Source organism: Garra rufa, chromosome 25 (assembly GCF_049309525.1).
Source record: "Garra rufa chromosome 25, GarRuf1.0, whole genome shotgun sequence".
Lineage (NCBI taxonomy): Eukaryota > Metazoa > Chordata > Actinopteri > Cypriniformes > Cyprinidae > Garra > Garra rufa.
This window is the reverse complement of record NC_133385.1, coordinates 32584601-32607043: the sequence shown is the minus strand read 5'-3', so window position 1 is coordinate 32607043 and position 22443 is coordinate 32584601. Positions and strand designations below refer to the sequence as shown.

The window sequence follows — 22443 nt, the reverse complement described above, 5'->3', positions numbered from 1 at the left end:
CTGGCAACCTCAGTTCCCATAGCAAAGTTCAAAGTGTGGCCAGATTACGCAGTTGTGTTGATGACAGTGTGCAGAACAGTTGTGAACGCTCATTCTGCTGTGGGACTGAACACTGCATGACTATGAGAGCCTCTGTCGTGCTTTCACTCTGCATCCTGATCCAGTTCAGCCTACAAAACACGGTGAAAGCTGAGGATGGTAAGTCAAGTTAATGTCTCGTAATGAGAGCGTTTAGTTGCACAACAGTGCGCTAAATGTCAAAAAAACTTTCTTATGTACGCCAGAAAACTGCATTAACTCGAGTTTTGAAGCAGTTGTGTTCTCTTACGAGAGGTCTCTCGTACTGCGTAAGTATCTTACGCTAGGGGAAAATCCTTTTCTGCGAGATATTGAAGCCAAAAATTATCCTTAATTTTGAAATAATGTAAAGCGCGTTGCAGCAGCATAAAGACATAGGCGAAACAGCTTGCGCGCCTATTGGCTGCTCTGCGGCAACTGCAGCAGCCTATTAGAGCGAGGCCTGATGCGACGCCAGATCCAATGGGGGCATTTCGCGCCCTTTGCGTCGCTTCGCGCCCTTTTTGTAGCTTCCCGCCTAAAAGGGCGTGGTCTAGACCTATAAAGATCGCTTGTAGGCAGCTATTATCTGATTTTTCATCCTTCAAGCGAAGCACACGCATCGCTGGAGCCGGATAAGAAGCCGCTGTTTGACTGCAAGCATCTCAGCGGGACGAGCCACTGAAGCTGCTGGCCACGCCGCCTTCCGTGCCTTCCTGCTGCGCTTTCCGGCGCCTATATCCTTTATAATCTACAGTGTGTGTCGCCGCTGCGATACACACTGTTTCTCTAAAAAGAGCAAAGCGCCTTTTTAAAGATGCCTTCATACGGCTCGTGCAGATGCCAATGGTGACTCTGAGGACTTGCCTTGCCTTCTTCACTGAGACTGCTCCCCCGCCCGCCGCGGTGTAGCGCCTTAAAAAGTGCCGTGCCCAGCGGGCCCCGGACACTTCCCCCAGCCGACAAAGCTCGCCGGTTCGCCCGCCTGCTTCATCGACCTCGTCAGCCTCTGTTCCGGACGAAATGGGTGCTGGACATTATAAAAGGAGGCTATTCGCTACAGTTTCACCGACGCCCGCGCCGCTATACAGAGCGCGTCGAGACCACAATGCAGACAGAAGCAGCACACCTGCTTCGATCCGAAGTGGCGAAACTATTGAGCAAAGGGGTCATAGAGCCCCTTTCTCAAGCTCAAAGCGAAGGGGGGCTGTACAGCAGATATTTCCTGGTACCGAAAAAAGACGGTGGTCACAGACCCATATTAGATCTAAGGCAACTGAACAAAGCGTTGGTGAAGCCTCGGTTCAGGATGCTCACGACCAGAAAAATCCTCGCGCAAGTTCGCCAAGGAGACTGGTTCGTGTCAGTGGATCTGAAAGACGCGTATTTTCAAATACAGATAGCGTCACGTCACAGGCGATTTTTGAGATTCGCCTTCAAGGGCCAGGCATATCAGTACACAGTCCTGCCGTTCGGTTTGTCCCAGGCACCCCGTACATTTACGAAGTGCATGGACGCAGCGTTCGCTCCTCTCAGACTGAAAGGCGTGCGCATACTGAACTATTTGGACGATTGGCTGATTCTAGCGCAGTCTCGCTCAGTGCTTGTACAGCATACGACCATGTTACTCGATCACCTCGAGAATTTGGGTCTCAGAGTCAATTGGGCGAAGAGCTCCCTGTCCCCCAGTCAGAAAACTACCTTCCTGGGCACAGAATTGGACTCGCTGTCAATGATAGCGCGGCTGTCACCACAGCGCGCAGCAGACATTCAGCGCACAGCGGGCTCGTTCCGCTGCGGCGCGTCTGTCCCGCTCAAAAAATTTCAGAAAATGCTGGGTCTCATGGCCTCAGCGTAATCAGTTCTGCAGCTGGGTCTGCTATGTATGCGCTCACTGCAGTTTTGGCTGAAAGCGCGCGCCCCGCGTCAAGCGTGGGCGTCCGGTCGGCTTCGTATCACGGTCAATCAGAAATGTGTCACAGCCCTGAAACCGTGGAGAGCAATCGACTGGTACCAGTTAGGTGTAAGCCTGGGGACTTCCTCGAAAATAAAAGTGGTGTCTACGGACGCGTCCACCTCGGGATGGGGGGCTCTGCTCGAGGGCAGACCGTCTTTTGGCCAGTGGTCAGAACGGGAAAAGCTCCTGCATATCAACTGCCTCGAAATGCTGGCAGTATACAGAACGCGCTGATGCGCTTCTGTCCCCAAATAAAAGGAAACCATGTACTAGTCCGCTCGGACAACATGTCAGTGGTTTCCTATATAAATCGCCAGGGCGGTCTCAGGTCCAAAAACCTATACAGACTTGCAGAACGCCTCCTGGTATGGGCTCAGCGCAACCTGCGCTCGCTGAAAGCAGCGCATGTGCCGGGGCTTCTAAACATAGGGCCAGACAGACTGTCCAGGAACAATGTTCCAGCAGGCGAATGGTCTCTACACCCACAGACAGTACAACTACTGTGGAAAAAATTCGGCAGAGCGGAAGTAGACCTGTTTGCGTCTCCGAACAACGCTCACTGTCTGGAATTTTACTCAAAAAGCAGAGACGCGCTGGCCCACGAATGGCCCCGCCGTCATCTCTATGCTTTTCCCCCCGTCTCTCTCCTACCTCAGGTGATAGAGAGGGTCAGGGAAAAAGGATGTTCAATACTGCTGATAGCGCCGTTTTGGGAAAACCAGCCCTGGTTCCCAGCGCTGATGCAGCTGACGAGCACTGCCCCGTGGCCGATACCAGTGAGGAGAGACCTTCTCTCTCAGGCCAGCGGCTCGATTTGGCATCCTCACCCAGAGCTGTGGTCCCTTCATGTCTGGGCCACCAGCGAATATATGATGAACTCCCTAAAGGAGTATTAAACACGATCACGCAGGCTAGAGCCCCTTCTACGAGACGGCTCTATTCCTCAAAATGGTCAGTGTTTTCGGGCTGGTGCGCAGCTCGCGGCTCGTCACCCACTAACTGTGGTGTGATGGAGGTGCTTTCCTTTCTACAAGAGCTGCTGGACAAGGGCAGAACCCCGTCCACGCTCAAAGTCTATGTGGCGGCCATAACAGCGTTTTCGAGCACAACGCTAGGTCAGTCAATAGGAAGGAACGATTTAGTTATTCGCTTCCTGAGGGGAGCTAGAAGACTAAATCCCCCCAGACCTCCCTCAGTCCCCGTATGGGACCTTTCTGTGGTACTAGAGGCCATGAAAGGTGGACCATTCGAGCCTCTGCAGACGATTGATTTAAAATGCCTGTCTCTTAAGACTGTGTTTCTGCTGGCTCTCGCTTCAGTGAAGCGCATAGGGGATTTGCACGCACTCTCTGTGAGCGCGACGTGCATGGAATTTGGACCTAATGACTCTAAAGTCATACTCAAACCCAAACATGGTTACGTTCCAAAATCACTCAACACACCGTTTAGGGCACAGGTCATCGCGCTGTCAGCCCTACCGGTCAATGATGAGGAAACGGACGCGAGCCTCCTATGCCCAGTCAGGGCATTACGAGCTTACGTGTCTCGCTCGTCTGCTTTTAGACAGACAGAGCAGCTTTTTGTTTCGTTTTACGGGCGTCCCAAGGGACTGGCCGCGTCGAAACAGAGCTTATCCAGATGGATAGTTGATGCTATTGCGTTGGCATATACTTCCAAGGGCATGCAGTGCCCGCTGGGTGTCAGAGCACATTCCACGAGGGGCGTGGCCTCATCGTGGGCTTGGTCGAGTGGGATTGCCTTGCAAGATATTTGTACGGCAGCGGGCTGGGCCTCTCCGTCTACATTTATAAGTGTGCCATCCTCGATATGTTAACTTAATATCCTGACGGCCAGCTAAACTTTTTCCCCACACCAAGACTCTGAAGATTAATTCTCAGTTCCACAGGTTTATTGGAGTTAAGGAAAATAGTGAAACTGCAACACACACAAGAGCAATGACAAATTACACATAAATAAAGTCTAATTTGCACAATTACTGTTGCATTTTGTTTGTACTCATTTTAACACTAATAAAGAAATACATGAGAACTACATTCTGGTCATTATAGCACCTTTACCGTGCAGCTCGTAACAAACGAACACGAGAGAGCCAGCATATGCATAGCCGACGTGAGTTCAAACCATCGGCAGATTACACTCTACAAATTTACAATTATTGTCAAAAATAACGGATAATACTTCCATAATAATCTCACAAAACAAAGTATACATACCGACGATGCTACGTCAGACATGAGAAGTAGACAGATGCGATGAAGCGCCATGAAAATAAACTCGAGAAAACCGCTGAAACGCACATGAAGTGCGTGAGTATTTACTTCCCAACTATGGATCGCGTAATAGGACATTAGCACAGCGCGATCTTAAAGTGACCATGACCTAAATACAAACACATACGAAATGCATATTCCTGGAACACATTAGAACTCTGAAATGCTGACTAAAGGTAAAGCATGTTAATGTAACTTTAAACTTAATGCTTATTTAAGTTTTCTTACTCATAACAAAACACTCCCCGCTTGACGTGGCCACACGTCACCCCACAGTCCATGCACAGTCCATTTTTTTTTTTTAAACAGTCCATTACTGTGCCTCTGGAGGTAGAAGGAGAACTATTTCATTGACTGGCCTGAGAAAGAGGCTAGTCCCGCCTGGTTTGATGATCTTCACCTCAACCTGGCGCACTTTCCCATCTTTGCTAGGGAAGGCCTGAGTAATCAGTCCAAGAGGCCATTCATTCCTAGGTGCTTGAATGTTCTTAAGGAGAACAACGCTTCCAGACTGAATGTTTGGCTGAGTGGACTGCCATTTTTTGCGGGCCTGCAGTGTTGGGAGGAATTGTTTCCTCCAGCGGTCCCAGAAGGTGTTGGACAGGTGCTGAACCTGCCGCCACTGGGACTTGTAGAGGTCTGCAACTCCAAACTCACCAGCAGGAGCAGGCACAATGTTCGTCTTTTGTGTGAGAAGAGCAGCTGGTGTAAGTATGAACGAGTCATCAGGGTCCATGGTCACTGGAACAAGTGGCCTGGCGTTGATGATCGCTGCAACTTCTGCCATGAAAGTCACCAGCACTTCGTGGGTGAGCTTGTCTTTCAGCTGGAGGAACATTGCGTCCAGAATCCTCCTAGCCAGCCCTATCATTCTCTCCCATGATCCACCCCAATGGGATGCATGTGGGGGATTAAAGGACCAGATGCAACCCTTGTCTGTGAGGTAAGTCTTTACAGCAGTGCTGTCAATGTTTGAGGCTATCTTCAGTTCCTTACAGGCACCAATGAAGTTTGTGCCGCGGTCGGAACGAATGTATTTGACCGGCCCACGTATTGAAAGGAAGCGCCGTAGCGCATTGATGAAGCTAGAAGTGTCGAGAGATTCTATGACTTCAATGTGCACAGCTCTTATACTCATGCATGTAAAGATCACCGCCCACCTTTTACTTTGAGCGAAGCCGCCTCTGGTCTTGCGTGAGGAGACGTTCCATGGGCCAAACACATCAAGACCCACGCTGGAGAACGGAGGATCTGTTGAGAGACGATCAGCTGGCAGGTTAGCCATTTTCTGGATGCTGAGCGGAGCTCTGAGCCTTCTGCATGTTATGCATTGGTGGATAATGCTGCTTACTCTTTTCTTCCCTCCGACTATCCAAAGACCAGCTGAACGGACCGCCCCCTCAGTAAAGTGACGGCCTTGATGATGAATTTGCTCGTGGTGGTGTCTGATGAGCAAAGTGGCGATGTGATGCTGGCCAGGAATAATCAGGGGAGTCTTTTCACCCTGAGCGAGACTTGAATGATGAAGACGGCCTCCAACTCTGAGAAAGCCGTGTGTGTCAATGAACGAGTCCAGATTTCTGAGAGGACTTGTTTTTGGCATCCTTTCCTGTTTTAGAATGCACTTTATCTCTTGGCTGTAGACTTCCTGTTGAACTGCTTGGATGATTACAGTTGACGCTTTCTCTGATTCCTCAACTGTGAATTCAGCTTTGCAGTAATGCCAGCCCTTGCATACTCTGTTCTCTCTGTTAGCTGTCTTGAAATGACAGGCTATGTGAACGAGGCGAGTGACTGCACGAGTTAATGACTTCCAGGTAGAGAACTTAGCAAAGCGTTGTGAATCCAGTTGCTTGTTTGAGGCTTTAGTGCTTAAGGCGGACACCAGAGGGCGGATGTCTGGATCTGTGCTCGGGTCAACAAGGTCATAAGGGCATGCAGAAATGCTGGGCTCCGACTTGGAGAGAAATTTGGGCCCACTCAGCCAGTTGGTGTGTTTCAGTTGGCCAGCAGGGACGGAACGCGTTGCGTGATCTGCAGGGTTCAGGTCTGTTGGCACGTAGCGCCACTGGTCTGGTCGGCAGGATCTTCGGATGCGTAACACCCGGTTGCTCACATAGACATAAAAGCGCCTGGTCTCATTGCAAATATAGCCCAAGACTACTTTACTGTCTGAGAAGTAGGTTACTGCATCAAGCTGTAGGTCTAGTTCCGCTGAGACCAGGTCTGCTAACTCAACAGCAAGCACTGCTGCACAGAGTTCAAGTCTTGGCACTGTGTGTTCAGGGCAGGGGGCCAGCTTGGCTTTGCCCATTACAAATCCAATCTGGTTGTTGCCATTACTGTCTGTCACTTTCAGGTAGCACACAGCACCGATAGCTTTGACTGACGCATCACAGAACACACACAGTTCTCTTCTTACCGCTGCTGACGGTGAGGTTTCCGTGTAGCGCCTTGGGATGGAAAGCTCAGCGAGCTCAGACAGAGAGGCTCTCCATGACGTCCAGGCATCTTCCATGGCTGGAGGTAAGGGTGCATCCCAGTCACCGTTCTCCACTGTGAGCTCTCGTAGGATAGCCTTGCCTTGGATTGTGACGGGCGCAACAAATCCAAGTGGGTCGTAGAGGCTATTGATTGTGGATAAGATACCCCGCCGGGTGTAGGGCTTGGTCTCACTGGAGACATTAAAAAGGAAACAGTCTGTCTTGAGATTCCAGTCAAGCCCGAGGCTGCGCTGCAACGGCAGCACGTCTGTGTCGAGGTCAAGGTCTTTGAGGTCACTCGCATGGTCACTGGATGGAAAGGCGTCCATGACCTCTTTGTTGTTCGCTGCAATCTTGTGAAGTCTCAGATTCGACCTGGAGAGCACATCCTGTGTCCTTTTTAACAGGCTGATAGCAGCTTGAACTGTGGGCAGAGACTTCAACCCATCATCGACATAGAAGTCATGCAACACGAAGTGCTGCACATCTGGGTCAACGTGGAACTCACTGCCTTGAACAGACTTGTGCAGACCATGAATAGCCACTGCAGGTGAAGGGCTATTGCCGAAGACGTGGACGTTCATCCGGTAATCCACGATGGCTTTGGAGAGGTCATTGTCCTGGAACCAGAGAAAGCGTAAGAAGTCACGGTCTTTCTCTCTTACCCGGAAGCAATAGAACATCTGTTCTATGTCGGCTGTGACGGCGATGGCCTCTCTTCTGAACCGAATCAGCACTCCCAGTAGTGTGTTATTCAGGTCAGGACCCGTTAACAGCACGTTGTTGAGTGATACGCCGTTGCACTGGGCACTGGAATCGAATACCACACGGATTTTCTTAGGTTTTTTCGGATGATACACCCCGAACGTTGGCAAGTACCACCTTTCTTCATCTGAACTGAGAGGGGGTGCTAACTCTGCATGACCGTTCCGAAACATGTTGCCCATGAAGGCGAGAAAGTGGTCTCTCATCTCAGGCTTTTTCTCAAAGTTACGCTTGAGAGACATGAGACGCCTCAGCGCCTGTGGCCTGTTGTCTGGGAGCCGTGGGCGTGGGCTCTTGAAGGGTAATGGAGCCACCCAACTGTTGTTTGGGTCTTTTTGTAGTCCTTCATCCATTATCTCCATGAACATTGTATCTTGAATGGAGGGAGCCACCTGGTTGTCATCCCTGGTCCGCCTGAACACTGTGCATCCAAGGTGGTCGGTTTCACAGATAGGCTGGTCCTCAGGATACGCTGGAGGCTCACTGGTGGCCTGGGTGTTGCTGAACCTCTCCTTCACATGGAACACGTTGGGGCACGCATCAAAGAGAGTGGGCCGTTGCAGCTCTGTGGTGTTTGTATGGAACGTGCTAATCGTCAGTGGCCTATGAACATTACCTAGGCACACATTTCCAACAATGACCCACCCCAGGTCTAACTTCTGTGCGTAAGGCAGGTTGTGAGGGCCATTGACCTGTTTGCGGACTTTATGCACTCTAATAATGTCTCGTCCTAAGAGAAGCATAATGGGGGCTTGCGGGTCAATGTCAGGGATGAGGTGTGCCACTGACCTTAGATGAGCATGATGAAGAGCTACTTCGTGGGTTGGAATCTCCTCTCTGTTGTTCGGTATATCGTTACATTCAATGAGGCTTGGCAACGAGACGCGAACAGTTCCATCCAAAGACTCCACTTCATAGCCACTGGCCCTTCTGCCTGCTGATGATTTCACTCCGGCACATGTTCTCAGTGTGTAAGGAGCGCTTGGACTTTGGTCGTTGAACATGTCGAAGAACTGTGAGCGAACCAGTGACCTGTTGCTCTGCTCGTCCATGATCGCATACAGTTTCACAGCTTTTTCTCTGTGACCAGCTGGGAAGACTTTTACGAGGCATATTTTTGAGCAGGAGCGGTCTGTGAGTTCCCCTCCGCAGACTTTCGTGCATTTGTTGGTGACCTGAGACTGCGGTGAAGCTTCATCCTCCTCCCCGCCGTGCTCAGCAGTAGGGCCAGCCCTCTGCTGCCAGGGTGCAGCTCCAGGGTGAAGCGCTGTGTTGTGTCTGTCGCTCTTACATTCAAAACACTGGACATTGACTTTGCAGTTCTTTGCAATGTGAGACGAGGAAGAAAGACATTTAAAGCACACATTGTTTTCTTTGAGGAGTGTCTTGCGCTCATCAATGGGCTTCTCTCTGAATGCCCGGCACTTACGGAGAGGGTGTGGCTTTTTATGCAACAGACACAGTTTGTCGCCTTCGTCGGATTTTGTTGGAGGCTCGCCCGTGTCAGATGGTGCTCTGGGTGACACCTCTGTCTTGTGGACGGAGACTTCCCGCTGTCTGTTGGGCTTCCACACTGTCTTCTCTGTCCTGGGGGCCATGTCTGTGTTGCCGATGAGGCTGAAGCTTGGGTCATTTGCGATGCGAGCCTGCTCGCTGACAAAATCGGCAAAGAAGCCAAAGGGAGGATAGCTCACATGGTTTTGACGCTTGTAGGATGCACCAGCTATCACCCACTTGTCCTGGAGACGAGGCGGGAGTTTCTGTACAATTGGGTTGACGCCTCTCGACGTGTCCAGGAAAGCCAGGCCTGGTAAGTCCCCTTCAGCCTTAGCGGCCTGCAGTTCCATTAGCAGATCACCCAGCTTTGTCAGGTTAGATCCATCTCGGTTTACTATTTTCGGAAAGCTGTCAATGCGTTTGAACAGAGCATTTTCTATTGCTTCAGCTGAGCCATATGTTTGCTCGAGCCTTTCCCAAGCCATTGCCAGTCCTGCTTCTGGACGATTGATGTGTATTGCTCTTATCTGCTCAATATGCTCTGCTGACTCCTTACCGAGCCACTTTAGCAGAAGATCCATCTCCTCGCTAGGTTCCAGGCTAAGGCCTCTGATGGCAGTCAAAAAGGAACGCTTCCATGCTCTGTAGTTTTGGGGTTTGTCATTGAATTGAAGCAAGCCTGTAGCTACAAGCTCACGGCGGGCTAGATACCTGACAAAGTCATTTATGTGTGAGCCGCCTTCATTTATGTATGAGCTGCCATCATTGTAGTCTGGCGGTATGGCATGGTGTGCGGGAGGAGGCTGGGTGTGGTGATTTTGTATTCTGAAGTGGTGTACTAGAGAAGCATGCTCACCACTGGATTTGATGTGAGGTAGACTAACATCTCCAGGCGTCCTGTTGAATGGCTTGTGGCTGTCCTCGTATGTGCTGATGTAAGGCTGCTGTGAGATGAGATGATGTGTAGCAGTATTGTTCTGTTGTGGATAGAAGGGACAGGCTTCAGGCTTTAGTGGTGGAGGTGACACGTTGTGGTTAAGGACCGGCGCTGTTTTTGCTCGTGTGTCACCGTTATCACATGACTTAAGTTCTGAATCCCTTTCTTTTAGTTGATCAAGCACATACTGCCTTGTGCGTTGTGAGGCTTCTAAAGGAACAGAGTCTTTGTTCAGGTCACAACTATGCTTCTCGCTCTTTATATCAGCAGCAGCTTCAAGTGCCTCTGCTTCTGCAATGGCTGCAGCAGCCTCTTTTTTATGTTTTAGCATTTCTATAGACACTTCCAATTTAGCTTGTTGTAGCCTCAGATTAGCTTCCTCTTCAGCATAGCATAGGCGTGCCTTTGCTGCTTCGGCTCTCGCTCTTGCTCTGACTGCTGCAGACCCCGCTGACGATGAACTGGATCTCACTGAACAACATACTTGCGAGCGTGTCCTTAACGATGCACTGTATGGGTTCTCCTGTGTTGCTGTATTTTCATGCAAACTCTCCTCTCTAGCCTGTAGATCGGTGGCGCGCGCTGCTGCAGTAGCACTTGACTGTAGAGTATGGTCCGTTGATCGTCCACTGAATGCTTGTGACGACGACATGTCGGCTAGCTTCTAACTTGCTCTGCTTTATCTCGTTTGCTTGATAGCCGTCGTTTCACTGTGCCATCCTCGATATGTTAACTTAATATCCTGACGGCCAGCTAAACTTTTTCCCCACACCAAGACTCTGAAGATTAATTCTCAGTTCCACAGGTTTATTGGAGTTAAGGAAAATAGTGAAACTGCAACACACACAAGAGCAATGACAAATTACACATAAATAAAGTCTAATTTGCACAATTACTGTTGCATTTTGTTTGTACTCATTTTAACACTAATAAAGAAATACATGAGAACTACATTCTGGTCATTATAGCACCTTTACCGTGCAGCTCGTAACAAACGAACACGAGAGAGCCAGCATATGCATAGCCGACGTGAGTTCAAACCATCGGCAGATTACACTCTACAAATTTACAATTATTGTCAAAAATAACGGATAATACTTCCATAATAATCTCACAAAACAAAGTATACATACCGACGATGCTACGTCAGACATGAGAAGTAGACAGATGCGATGAAGCGCCATGAAAATAAACTCGAGAAAACCGCTGAAACGCACATGAAGTGCGTGAGTATTTACTTCCCAACTATGGATCGCGTAATAGGACATTAGCACAGCGCGATCTTAAAGTGACCATGACCTAAATACAAACACATACGAAATGCATATTCCTGGAACACATTAGAACTCTGAAATGCTGACTAAAGGTAAAGCATGTTAATGTAACTTTAAACTTAATGCTTATTTAAGCTGGAGGTTCCCGCCTTACAGGCCAGATTGCTGTCAGTCTAGATGTTCAGTGTTGTCTGACCTGATGTTATCAGCTCGGAATGCTGCGTCTACTGAGCGCAGCTCTAGGGTCGACAATGAAAGTAATAGCACGAGATGTGTCTGGGCAAACTGTGTGAAGACCCTTATTCTTACGTCAGCTCAGGCCGTAACCCCGCCCTGTATGTATGTTTACTTAGCGTCTGAGTGACGCTGCACTATGTGGAAGAGTGCGGCGTTGCCCCTCCCTCTTCCCCGGACTCCCTGTGAGTTCTATAGGTGATTATGAACTGTATGAACCCCGGGCTTTCGCCCTTGGGTCTTTGGTGTCAGATCTCAGCATGCATGGCGTTTTACACTGGGTCCCCTAGCGTAAGATACTTACGCAGTACGAGAGACCTCTCGTAAGAGAACGTACTCGGTTACTAACGTAACCTCTGTTCTCTCTAGAGAGGGAACGAGTACTGCGTATCTTGCCGTGCATGCGCACGCTCTGGTTGCTTCGATGATGAAAAACCAGATAATAGCTGCCTACGAGCGATCTTTATAGGTCTGGACCACGCCCTTTTAGGCGGGAAGCTACGAAAAGGGCGCGAAGCGACGCAAAGGGCGCGAAATGCCCCCATTGGATCTGGCGTCGCGTCAGGCCTCGCTCTAATAGGCTGCTGCAGTTGCCGCAGAGCAGCCAATAGGCGCGCAAGCTGTTTCGCCTATGTCTGTATGCTGCTGCAACGCGCTTTACATTATTTCAAAATTAAGGATAATTTTTGGCTTCAATATCTCGCAGAAAAGGATTTTCCCCTAGCGTAAGATACTTACGCAGTACTCGTTCCCTCTCTAGAGAGAACAGAGGTTACGTTAGTAACCGAGTACGTTTTAACATAGACATGCACACTGTGGAGAAGCTGTCAGAACGCAGGTAAATGAGTCTGTTATGAGGCGAAAGTGCATACTGTAGGTGTGTCCATCGGATTTTGCTTAAAAAAACACTGTGAGGGGCGTGTTTGTGAGAAATAATCAGTTAACAGGCTATGCATAAATCAAATAGGATATATACGAGGTTATAATGCATGCATCACAAATAAAACAAACAAAGCAATTAGTGTAAAACATTATAAAGTAGCTTCAGTGTAGCATGTATAATATATATAGGGTTAACGTCAAAAGTAGCAGAATCTGCAAAATGTTAATTATTACTAAATGGTAATGCGGTGAAAGTGCACATGTCGATCAGGTTTTGTTTTAAAAAACACAGTTAAGGGTGTGTATATGAAACACAATCCATTAAAGGGCACCTATTATGCAAAATTCACTTTTATATAGTGTTGGATTATAAATGTGTGTTGGCAGTGTGTACACAACCACCCTATAATGATAAAACACCATCCACTCCCTTTTTTAAATCCCCATAAATCACCAGCAGTGTCTCAGAACAAGCCTTTCAAGGAACAAGTCTTTCGCAAGCCCACAACAGTTCACGTAGACCCCAATTTTTATTTTAGATAAATGCTGATCTTTGGATCTTTCAAAGAATCTGAAAAAAATGAACTCAACTGTTTTACATATTGATAATAAGAAGAAGAGTAAAAGTGTTTCTGGAGCAGCAAATCAGAATATTAGAATGATTTCTGTAGGATCATGTGACACTAAAGACTGGAGTAATGATGCTCTAAATTTAGCTTTATTCTCAGGAATAAATTCCATTTTAAAATATATTCTAATGGAAAGCAGTTATTTTAAATAGCAAACATATTTCACATTATGACTGCTTTTGCTGTATTTTGGATCAAATGAATGCAGGCTTAGTGAGCAGAAGAGATTACTTTAACAAACAAAAAAAAATCTTACGGGTTAAAAACTTTTGACTGGTATTGTAAATTAAAATAAATTAAATATAAAATAAAAATAATTTGTATGAAAATGTATTAAATAGTTTCAGATGAAGTACAGCTTGTATAACCCAAATACAAATTAAAGGGATAGTTCACCCAAAAATGAAAATTTGATGTGTATCTGCTTACCCCCATGACTTCCAAGATGTATGTGACTTTATTTTCTCAGCAGAACACAAACGAAGATTTTTGACGAAAACCGGTGCAGTCTGTCAGCCAAATAATGGAAGTGGATGGGCACCAAACCTTTAAAAGTAAAAAAAAAAAACATGCACAGACAAATCCAAATTACACCCTGCAGCTCGTGATGTATCAAAGGTAAAAAATGATCTAAATACTGTTCAGTTTCTCGCAAAACCGATCGTTTCGTGTCTTAGGACATCAATGTATCGTCACGAGTCGCAGGGTGTCATTTGGATTTGTCTGTGCATGTTTTTTTATACTTTTAAAGGTTTGGTGCCCATCCATGTCCATTATTTGGCTGACAGACTGCACCGGTTTTTCGTTAAAAATCTTCGTTTGTGTTTTTCTGAGGAAAATTTTTCCTCAGTTTTACCTATTAATTCTAGCCATTTAACATTACAGTTTCATTGAAAGCTATTATTTCTTATTTTTAGGCTCTGAAATATCAAATTGTTCTTTGATTTACTTCAATATCAGGTTTCACTTTAAAAGCAGCGCAGTCTCTTTAAAACCTAATGCACATTACGTGGATCTGACACATCCAATTTTCTCCAAACTCTTTATGGTTATTTACAACTTTATAACTCATTTAAGACTGTTTACGAGGTAACAAGCCAAAACCGAGCATTTTGACATAATTGTGTGTGTTAATCAGTGTTCATTTTGTCAGCAAATTTTGACAATATATAATTTTACTCCTAATTGGATAGTTAAGCTTGTCATAAAAAGTCTACTCTGACATTTGAAGGACAACAAGCTGCTCTTTTCCATTTCTATGCTAGTTTATCTGAAAATGAATAGTAAATCTGTCAATATAAAAATGACTTTAACCCTCTGGTGCTCTTCGGTCACTTCTGACCGAAAAATTTTCTGTTTTGAATTTTTAAAAATCACAGCTTAATCGGAATGATATGAAACTCGGTGACTTTTATGCCATTTGGAATGTTAACACAAAAAAAAAAAATTGAGGGCATGATTCAAGCAGGCTAAGTGGTCGTAAAAAAAATAGTCACACTTGTGCTCTTCGGTCTAAAATGACCGACCATAGGAAATGAATGGGAAATCGACAAAAAATACAAATATTCAGAGAATTTTTGTGTGTACAATCTACAAATCCTCCACAATACTGAAAAAAAGTACACAGCAGTGAAGGGGTGACACTCTAAAACACACCTATTCATAAACACACCCATTCACACACACACACACACACACACACACATTAATATACACACCTCTATTCGGTCACTTTTGACCAAAACATTTTCGGTTTAGAATTTTTCAAAAAATCACAGCTTCATCAGAACAGTACCAAATTCATTGACTTTTATGGCATTTGGAATGGGAACACACATAAAAAATTAGGGCACGATTAAACAAAACTAATAATAAAATAAAAACTTGTGCTCTTCGGTCTAAAATGACCGACCATTGGAAATGAATGGGAAATTGACAAAAATACAAATATTCAGAGAATTTGTGTGTGTACAATCTACAAATCCTCCACAATGCTGAAAAAAGTACACAGCAGTGAAGGGGTGACACTCTAAAACACACCCATTCACAGACAGACACACACACACACACACACACACACACACACACACACACACACACACACACACACACACACTAATATACTCACCTCTATTCGGTCACTTTTGACCAAAACATTTTCGGTTTTGAATTTTTAAAAAAAATCACAGCTTCATCAGAACGGTACCAAATTCATTGACTTTTATGGCATTTGGAATGGGAACACACATAAAAAATTAGGGCACGATTAAAAAAAACTAATAATAAAATAAAAACTTGTGCTCTTCAGTCTAAAATGACCGACCATTGGAAATGAATGGGAAATTGACAAAAATACAAATATTCAGAGAATTTGTGTGTGTACAATCTACAAATCCTCCACAATGCTGAAAAAAGTACACAGCAGTGAAGGGGTGACACTCTAAAACACACCCATTCACAGACAGACACACACACACACACACACACACACACACACACACACACACACACACACACACACACACACACACACACTAATATACTCACCTCTATTCGGTCACTTTTGACCAAAACATTTTCGGTTTTGAATTTTAAAAAAAAATCACAGCTTCATCAGAACGGTACCAAATTCAGTGACTTTTATGGACAAACATAAAAAATGAGGGCACGATTCCAAAAAAAACAAAAAAACTTGTGCTCTTTGGTCAAAAATGACCGACATCAGGAAATGAATGGGAAATCGACAAAAATACAAAAATGTACAGAATTTTTCTGTCTCTTTCTCACACATCCACACACACACACACACACACACGCACAAATGAACTGAAACACAGCAAATTGAGAAGATGTAAAATAAAAAAATATATATGTATAAAAAAATTACATATCCAGAGTGCAAAAGACACACTCTCTTGCATATAAAAAAAATTAACACTTCAAATCATATTTATAACAAAAAACTATCCCAAACTGGATAAGAAATAGTCTTTGAGATTGTTTAAATGTATGTTCAACTATTCCACCTAATAAAAATGCTGAATCAATTGTCTAAAAACAACTAGGCAATTCACAAGCTGCTTTGTAGAGAACTATACAGGCATCAAGTTACACCTGCCATTACAGATGTTTTTCTCGTTTTTTACCAACAGATGGCGCTAATCTGCCTTCAAAAATTAGTGTTGAATGGCTGAGTCTCTATTTCAACCTGAAATACTGCATTCATTAAAAAAAAAAAAAAAAAAAATTTTTTTATTATTCTCAATGGCAAAAAATGGATATTAATTACAGCATAAATATTCATTATTACCACAAAACCCTCTCAAAATGCAAAAGAAAAAATATTATTAAACAAAAATGAATTGGAATGGTTTTACTGAAAAAATTACAGGATGCGTTACAGGTGTCCGGTCACTTCTGACCGCGAAGAGCACACGTGTGACTGCAAAACGAAGAGCACCAGAGGGTTAAACTCTCTTTTTCATGAATTACACAGGACCTGTCCTGCAAACCAAGCTTGGGTCCCTGAAAGGTGAATATGTGAAAGCGAGGGGAAAGGACACAGTCATCCATTCCTATCTGGGCGTACCGTTCGCCAAGCCGCCTGTGGGCCCACTGAGATTGTCTGCTCCACAGCCTGCAGAGAAATGGGCCGGAGTGAGAGACGCTACAAAGCAGCCATTCATGTGAGAATAAATCCAATCTAATGCACCTGTAGATTAGCTGTTTTACTACTATTTGATATCACTTGTGTTCCTCTGTGTCTCTTCCAGGTGTCTGCAGGATAAGCAGTTAGTTGAAGTCTTGATAGCCAATATGTCTATGAATGTCAAGGTTCCTGACTCATCAGAGGACTGTCTTTACCTCAACGTCTACACACCTTCTAAACCTGGAGCAAATGATAAGTTGCCTGTACGTCTGACTGATTTGGATGCACTTTGTTGCTTTTTCATGCATATATGTTTAAGTGTTTTCAATTTATATTTTGTAACGCTGCAATAGGTTATGGTTTGGATCCATGGCGGAGGTTTGTCGATGGCTTCTGCGTCCGTGTTTGACGGACATGTTTTGGCTGCCTATCAGGATGTAGTTGTGGTTCTGATTCAGTATAGACTCGGCTTACTTGGATTTTTCAGGTAAAACTTAAGTGTTGACAACATAAAGATCCAACAAAACCCCAAATTAAATCAATGTAGACCTGTCCAGGTATTAGATTAACAGTAAACTGTGACATATCAAACATTGTAAAGGTTTATGGTTTGGTTTTCATTCACCAGGCCATTTGGACTTCAGACTTACATGTAATGTTTGAACAGCCATAAAGTCTGTTGGGGTCTAAGGTCTCTGATGAGGTTGTATGATGATCTTCTGCCCTTCAGCACAGGAGATGAACATGCGCCAGGAAACTATGGTCTTCTGGATCAGGTTGCAGCTCTTCAGTGGGTTCAGGAGAACATCCACAGCTTTGGTGGAGATCCTGGATTGGTGACCATCTTTGGAGAGTCTGCTGGAGGAGTCAGTGTGTCTTTACATGTAAGGTTTTAGAATTCAAAAAGCTGATTTTGGCTTCCCTGAAAAGATTATAATAATAATTAATGAATTTATAATCAGCTTTTATATTAATCTTTTTAATTTTCACTTTCATTTGAGCTTGTTTTAGTAATTGTAGTATTATTAATTAATTATAATAATTAGCATATTATTATGTTATTTGTCAATTTTATTATTATATTTTTTATTTAGATATTTTTCTGTTTTAGTCATTTTAGTACGTCAACTTAAACCTATATTATTTCATTTAGATATTTCTCATTTTCATGAATAAATATATGTTGGCCCTTAGAAATAATACTAAAAGATAATTCCAAACAGTTGCCAAAATACCAGAAAATTTTTTATTTTTATGAATTTCATTGATTTTATTTGAGTTCTCCTTATTATGCTATCAGGAGATAAAGTTTTTTCACATTTTGAAGAAGTACTATTGTATAATTGACCCAAAAACATATGTATTTTTTATAGGTTCTTTCTCCATTATCCTCAAACCTGTTTCGTTATGCCATCGCAGAGAGTGGCACGGCAGCAATGGATGCTTTACTGATTCCCGATCCTCTGCCAACAGCCCAAGTACATTTCTCAAATTCATTAAAATTTTTCAGTTAATGTTTTTTATTTTAATATACTGTGCCTTACATATTTTAAATCAGAATATATCAATATTGTTCTCTAGTATGTAGGAAATGTATCTGGTTGTGAGGTTTGCTGCACAAAGAAGATTGTTGACTGTGTGATGAAGATGTCAGAAGACGAAATCTTGACGCTGGTTAAGGTCTGTCTGTTCACATACTGGATTTTCTCATAGAATCATATGAAAACAGTCTTTTTATGTCGCAAATGTTGTGTCTTTTGAAACAGGAGCATCCAATGCTTCGTTTTGGAGTGACAACGGATGGCAAGTTTCTTCCCAAACCTGCAGCAGAGCTTCTTCAATCCCAGCAGTTTAATAAAGTGCCTCTGATCACTGGAATCACGAATGATGAGTGTGGATTTATTCTGCCTAATGTAAGGTTGATTTTAAGTTTTCACTTTTAATATAGGACAAATTACAAGCGTGAGATTTGTTTTTCCAAAAACACAATCATAATTGTACAGTATATTCATTTTAGCGAATGTTTTTCCGTAGTTCTTTTCACCTGAAGGATGGACAGAGGGGATGGACATGGAGCAGATCTTGCCATTTTTGACCATGTTTAATCCTGCTGTAAGACAAAACACTTTTCTCTTTAGTTTTACGTTATAATTTACATTTAAAAAGATTTTTATATTTCCAGTCAAAATCTGCTAAGGGGCTCATGTTACGGTCTCTGACAGACAGACAGACAGACAGGCCGGCATTTTCTCCTTCTCCTCTGACAACGATAACAGTCTAAATGTTTAAGAAGTGTTTAAGAAATGTGTGCACTCCCTGAACCTCTGCAGGCTTCTCGTAAATACTGTTGTGCATTATGCTCATTATCTTTTGACAGACATTTTTTTACTATGAAAGGAGTGGTTTTGATGCACAAGGTTGTCTCTTATAACAAAAATCTTTTATTTACACCTATGAAATGCAGATCCTGTTGTAAATAATAGTGAAAAATCACTTTTACAACAAATTTATGCTCTCATGTGTTATATATTAGGTATGTTACAGTCTCTGACAGACAGACAGGCCGGCATTTTCTCCTTCTTCTCTGACAGCAATAACGTAGTCAAAACATCCATTTGTGGGAATTTTCAGGGAATGCATGCACTACCCATACCTCTTCAGGCTTCTTGTAAATACTACTGTGCATTATGCACATTATTTTTTGACAGACATAATTTTTTTTGACAGACGTTTTACCAAGAAAGCAGTGGTTTTGATGCAAAAAGTTGCCTCTTATTACAAAGATTTTTTATTTATACATATGAAAATGCAGTTCCTAAAATCACCTTTGCAAGTAAAGAACAAAGTTGTTCTCATGTGTGTTATGTATTAGCAGTGATGCGTTACTTAGTAGCGCGCTACTCTAATATGTGACCCTGGACCACAAAACCAGTCTTAAGTCGCTGGGGTATGTTTGTCGCAATAGCCAAAAATACATTGCATGGGTCAAAATTTTGGATTTTTCTTTTATGCCAAAAATCATTAGGAAATTAGGTAAAGATCATGTTCCATGAAGATTTTTTGTAAAATTCCTACTGTAAATATATCAAAATGTAATTTTTGATTAGTAATATGCATTGTTAAGAACCTAATTTGGACATTTTCTCAGTATTTTGATTTATTTGCACCCTCAGATTCCAGATTTTCAAATAGATGTATCTCGGCCAAATATTGCCCTATCCTAACAAACCATATATCAATAGAAAGCTTATTTATTGAGTATTCATGTATACATCTCAGTTTTGTAAAATTTAACCTTATGACTGGTTTTGTGGTCCAGGGTCACATATGATTACTTTTTCCAGTAACAACTAATCTAACACGTTACTATTTCCATACCAGTAATCAAATTAAAGTTACTTGTTCAAGCCACTGTGCGTTACTATTTCTTTAATTTTTTTTTTAAGCCAAACCTATTTGGTTTCTTCTTGCGTCTCGGGGATGCGACAGGTCATATTTTCAGGACAACTCACCTACCAAGAGCCGCGGCTAGCGACACATGAACAACAATGGAGGGAGGAGAGAGATATGCGTTTTCTAGCTGAAAATATAGTCACTATTTTGAGTTTGTATCAGCCAAAGATGATAATATTAAGGTTCGTTGTACACTCTGTGCTGGCGACAAAGTGTTATCTAGCTTTAAAAACACTACGTGACGTATACGTATGTTATAAGAAGTCAAGAAAGACTTATTTTTCTAAAAAGTATTTATGTGAAATGAAGTCAAAAAAGACTGTCTTTATTTATTTTTATACAAACGTGTATTTCTGTCAGGAAATAGTTTTTAAGTTCAACTTAAAATGTCAGGAGATACATTGTTAACGTTACTGTTAAAATGCACCAACAATAAAGTAAGCATTGGCAAAACCGGTTGTTGTTTTTATGTGGGGGGGGGGTGTTATTGGCAGCTGCTGAAAGTAACTAATAAAGTAACTTGTAATCTAACTAAGTAACTTTTGAAAGGAGTAATCAGTAGTCAGTAATTCGATTACTATTTCAAAGTAACTGTGGCAACACTGTGTATTAGGTATGTTACAGTCTCCAACAGACAGCATGTTGAAGCCGCTCAGGCCGCCATTTTCTCTTTCTTTTCTAAAAAGCAATAATGTAGTCAAAACATTTATTAGTGTGGGTTTTCAAGAAATGCATGCACTCCCTGAAGTAAATATTACTGTGCATTATGCGCATTACTTTTTGACAGACATCTTATTTTTTGACAGACATTTTTTTACTATGAAAGGAGTGGTTTTGATGCTCAAAGTTGTCTCTTATAACAAAAATCTTTTATTTACACCTATGAAATGCAGATCCTGTTGTAATTAATAGTGAAAAATCACTTTTGCAAGTAAAGAACAAATTTCGCTCTCATGTGTTATGTATTAGGTATGTTACAGTCTCTGAGAGACAGACAGGCCGGCATTTTCTCCTTCTTCTCTGACAGCGATAACGTAGTCAAAACATCCATTACTGTGAATTTTCAGGAAATGCATGCACTACCCATACCTCTTCAGGCTTCTTGTAAATACTACTGTGCATTATGGACATTATTTTATTGACAGACATTTTTTACAATGAAATGAGTGGTTTTGATGCACAAGGTTGTCTCTTATAATAAAAATCTTTTATGTAAACCTATGAAATGTAGATCCTGTTGTAAATAATAGTAAAAAAAAAAAAAAATTTGTGAAGAATTTGTATTATAACTAATTTAAAATAATATTTTTGGTCTGTTTTTCTCCCCTTTAGCTTGTAGATCAGTCAGTTGCTGAGCTTGTTTTAAATGAGTATCTGGGCACGTCTCCTGACAGGATCAAAATCAGAGATGGTTTTCGAGAGATGTTAGGAGACTTTCTTTTCAACATCCCGGCTCGCAAAGTAGCGAATTACCACAGAGGTGAGCGTTTGTAGAAATAGGATTATTTTGGATTTTGGATTTATTTTGGAGAAAGCTGTTTCAGTGATACTCAAAGGTAATTTTGGTTTTTCTCTATTTCTAGATGCCGGTGCACCAGTATACGTGTATGAATTCCAGCATGCTCCCAGTGTACTTCAAAAGAAAAGACCTAGTTTTGCTGGAAGTGACCATGGAGATGAAGTTTTATTTGTACTTGGTTTTTGCTTTGCAAATGGACATATAAAGATGGAAGGTACGGTCTGAGTATTATTACGAAACTTGAAAAATGGTTTTAGTGTTTTAAAGGTCCCATATTGTCATAATTGAAATTTTTCATGATAACCGAGGTCTAGGGGCTATGTAACTACCATATAAGTTTAAAAAACAGTCAATCCACAGTAAAATGCACGCAGCCTGCATAAAGTAGCTGTTCCTTTTCACGAGCAGCTGTGACTTCTGTAAAAATGTGACGTCCGATCTACTCAGTCACCGCCTTCAGTCACCACTGCACTTGTGGTTGGCCTGGCTGTGCGTCACTCAGAAAACAACAGGCCAATCAGAAGAGAGGCTCATGAATATTAATTAGACGGGCCAAAACCGACCTGTTCTTGACAGAGCTCCTAAAAAAGGAGCTGTAAAAATATATTGAGATTGTTTTTGGCACTTATACCGCAAATATATATTCTTAAGGACATCAACAACTAAAATAAACCTCCATAAATGTGTACAATATGGGACCTTTAGAAGTACTCAATCTAAAGGTGCGGTCACATTAGTGACATTTCAAATAAATTTTGCAGACTAAAAGGTCCATTGTCTATTATCAATAGTGGAGTGGTAATAGACAAGCACAGC

At 43.0% G+C, this 22443-nt stretch overlaps 1 protein-coding gene across 4 annotated transcripts in view; it reads left to right on the top strand.

Annotated features, from left to right (window-relative positions):
- Positions 1 to 65: 65 nt before the first annotated feature.
- ces2b (carboxylesterase 2b) overlaps positions 66 to 22443 on the top strand; it is a 66197-nt gene continuing 43819 nt past the window's right edge. For 3 of the 4 annotated variants that reach the window (XM_073831407.1, XM_073831408.1, XM_073831406.1), the window contains exons 1-11: positions 66 to 198; positions 16503 to 16692; positions 16780 to 16918; positions 17009 to 17142; positions 17386 to 17539; positions 18029 to 18133; positions 18237 to 18335; positions 18422 to 18568; positions 18690 to 18767; positions 21441 to 21588; positions 21692 to 21841. In XM_073831407.1, coding sequence (XP_073687508.1) covers positions 117 to 198; positions 16503 to 16692; positions 16780 to 16918; positions 17009 to 17142; positions 17386 to 17539; positions 18029 to 18133; positions 18237 to 18335; positions 18422 to 18568; positions 18690 to 18767; positions 21441 to 21588; positions 21692 to 21841 — 1426 coding nt within the window. In that variant the 5' untranslated portion in view covers positions 66 to 116. The remainder of the gene's footprint in view (positions 199 to 16502; positions 16693 to 16779; positions 16919 to 17008; positions 17143 to 17385; positions 17540 to 18028; positions 18134 to 18236; positions 18336 to 18421; positions 18569 to 18689; positions 18768 to 21440; positions 21589 to 21691; positions 21842 to 22443) is intronic. The other variant, XM_073831409.1, reaches the window with a different exon arrangement.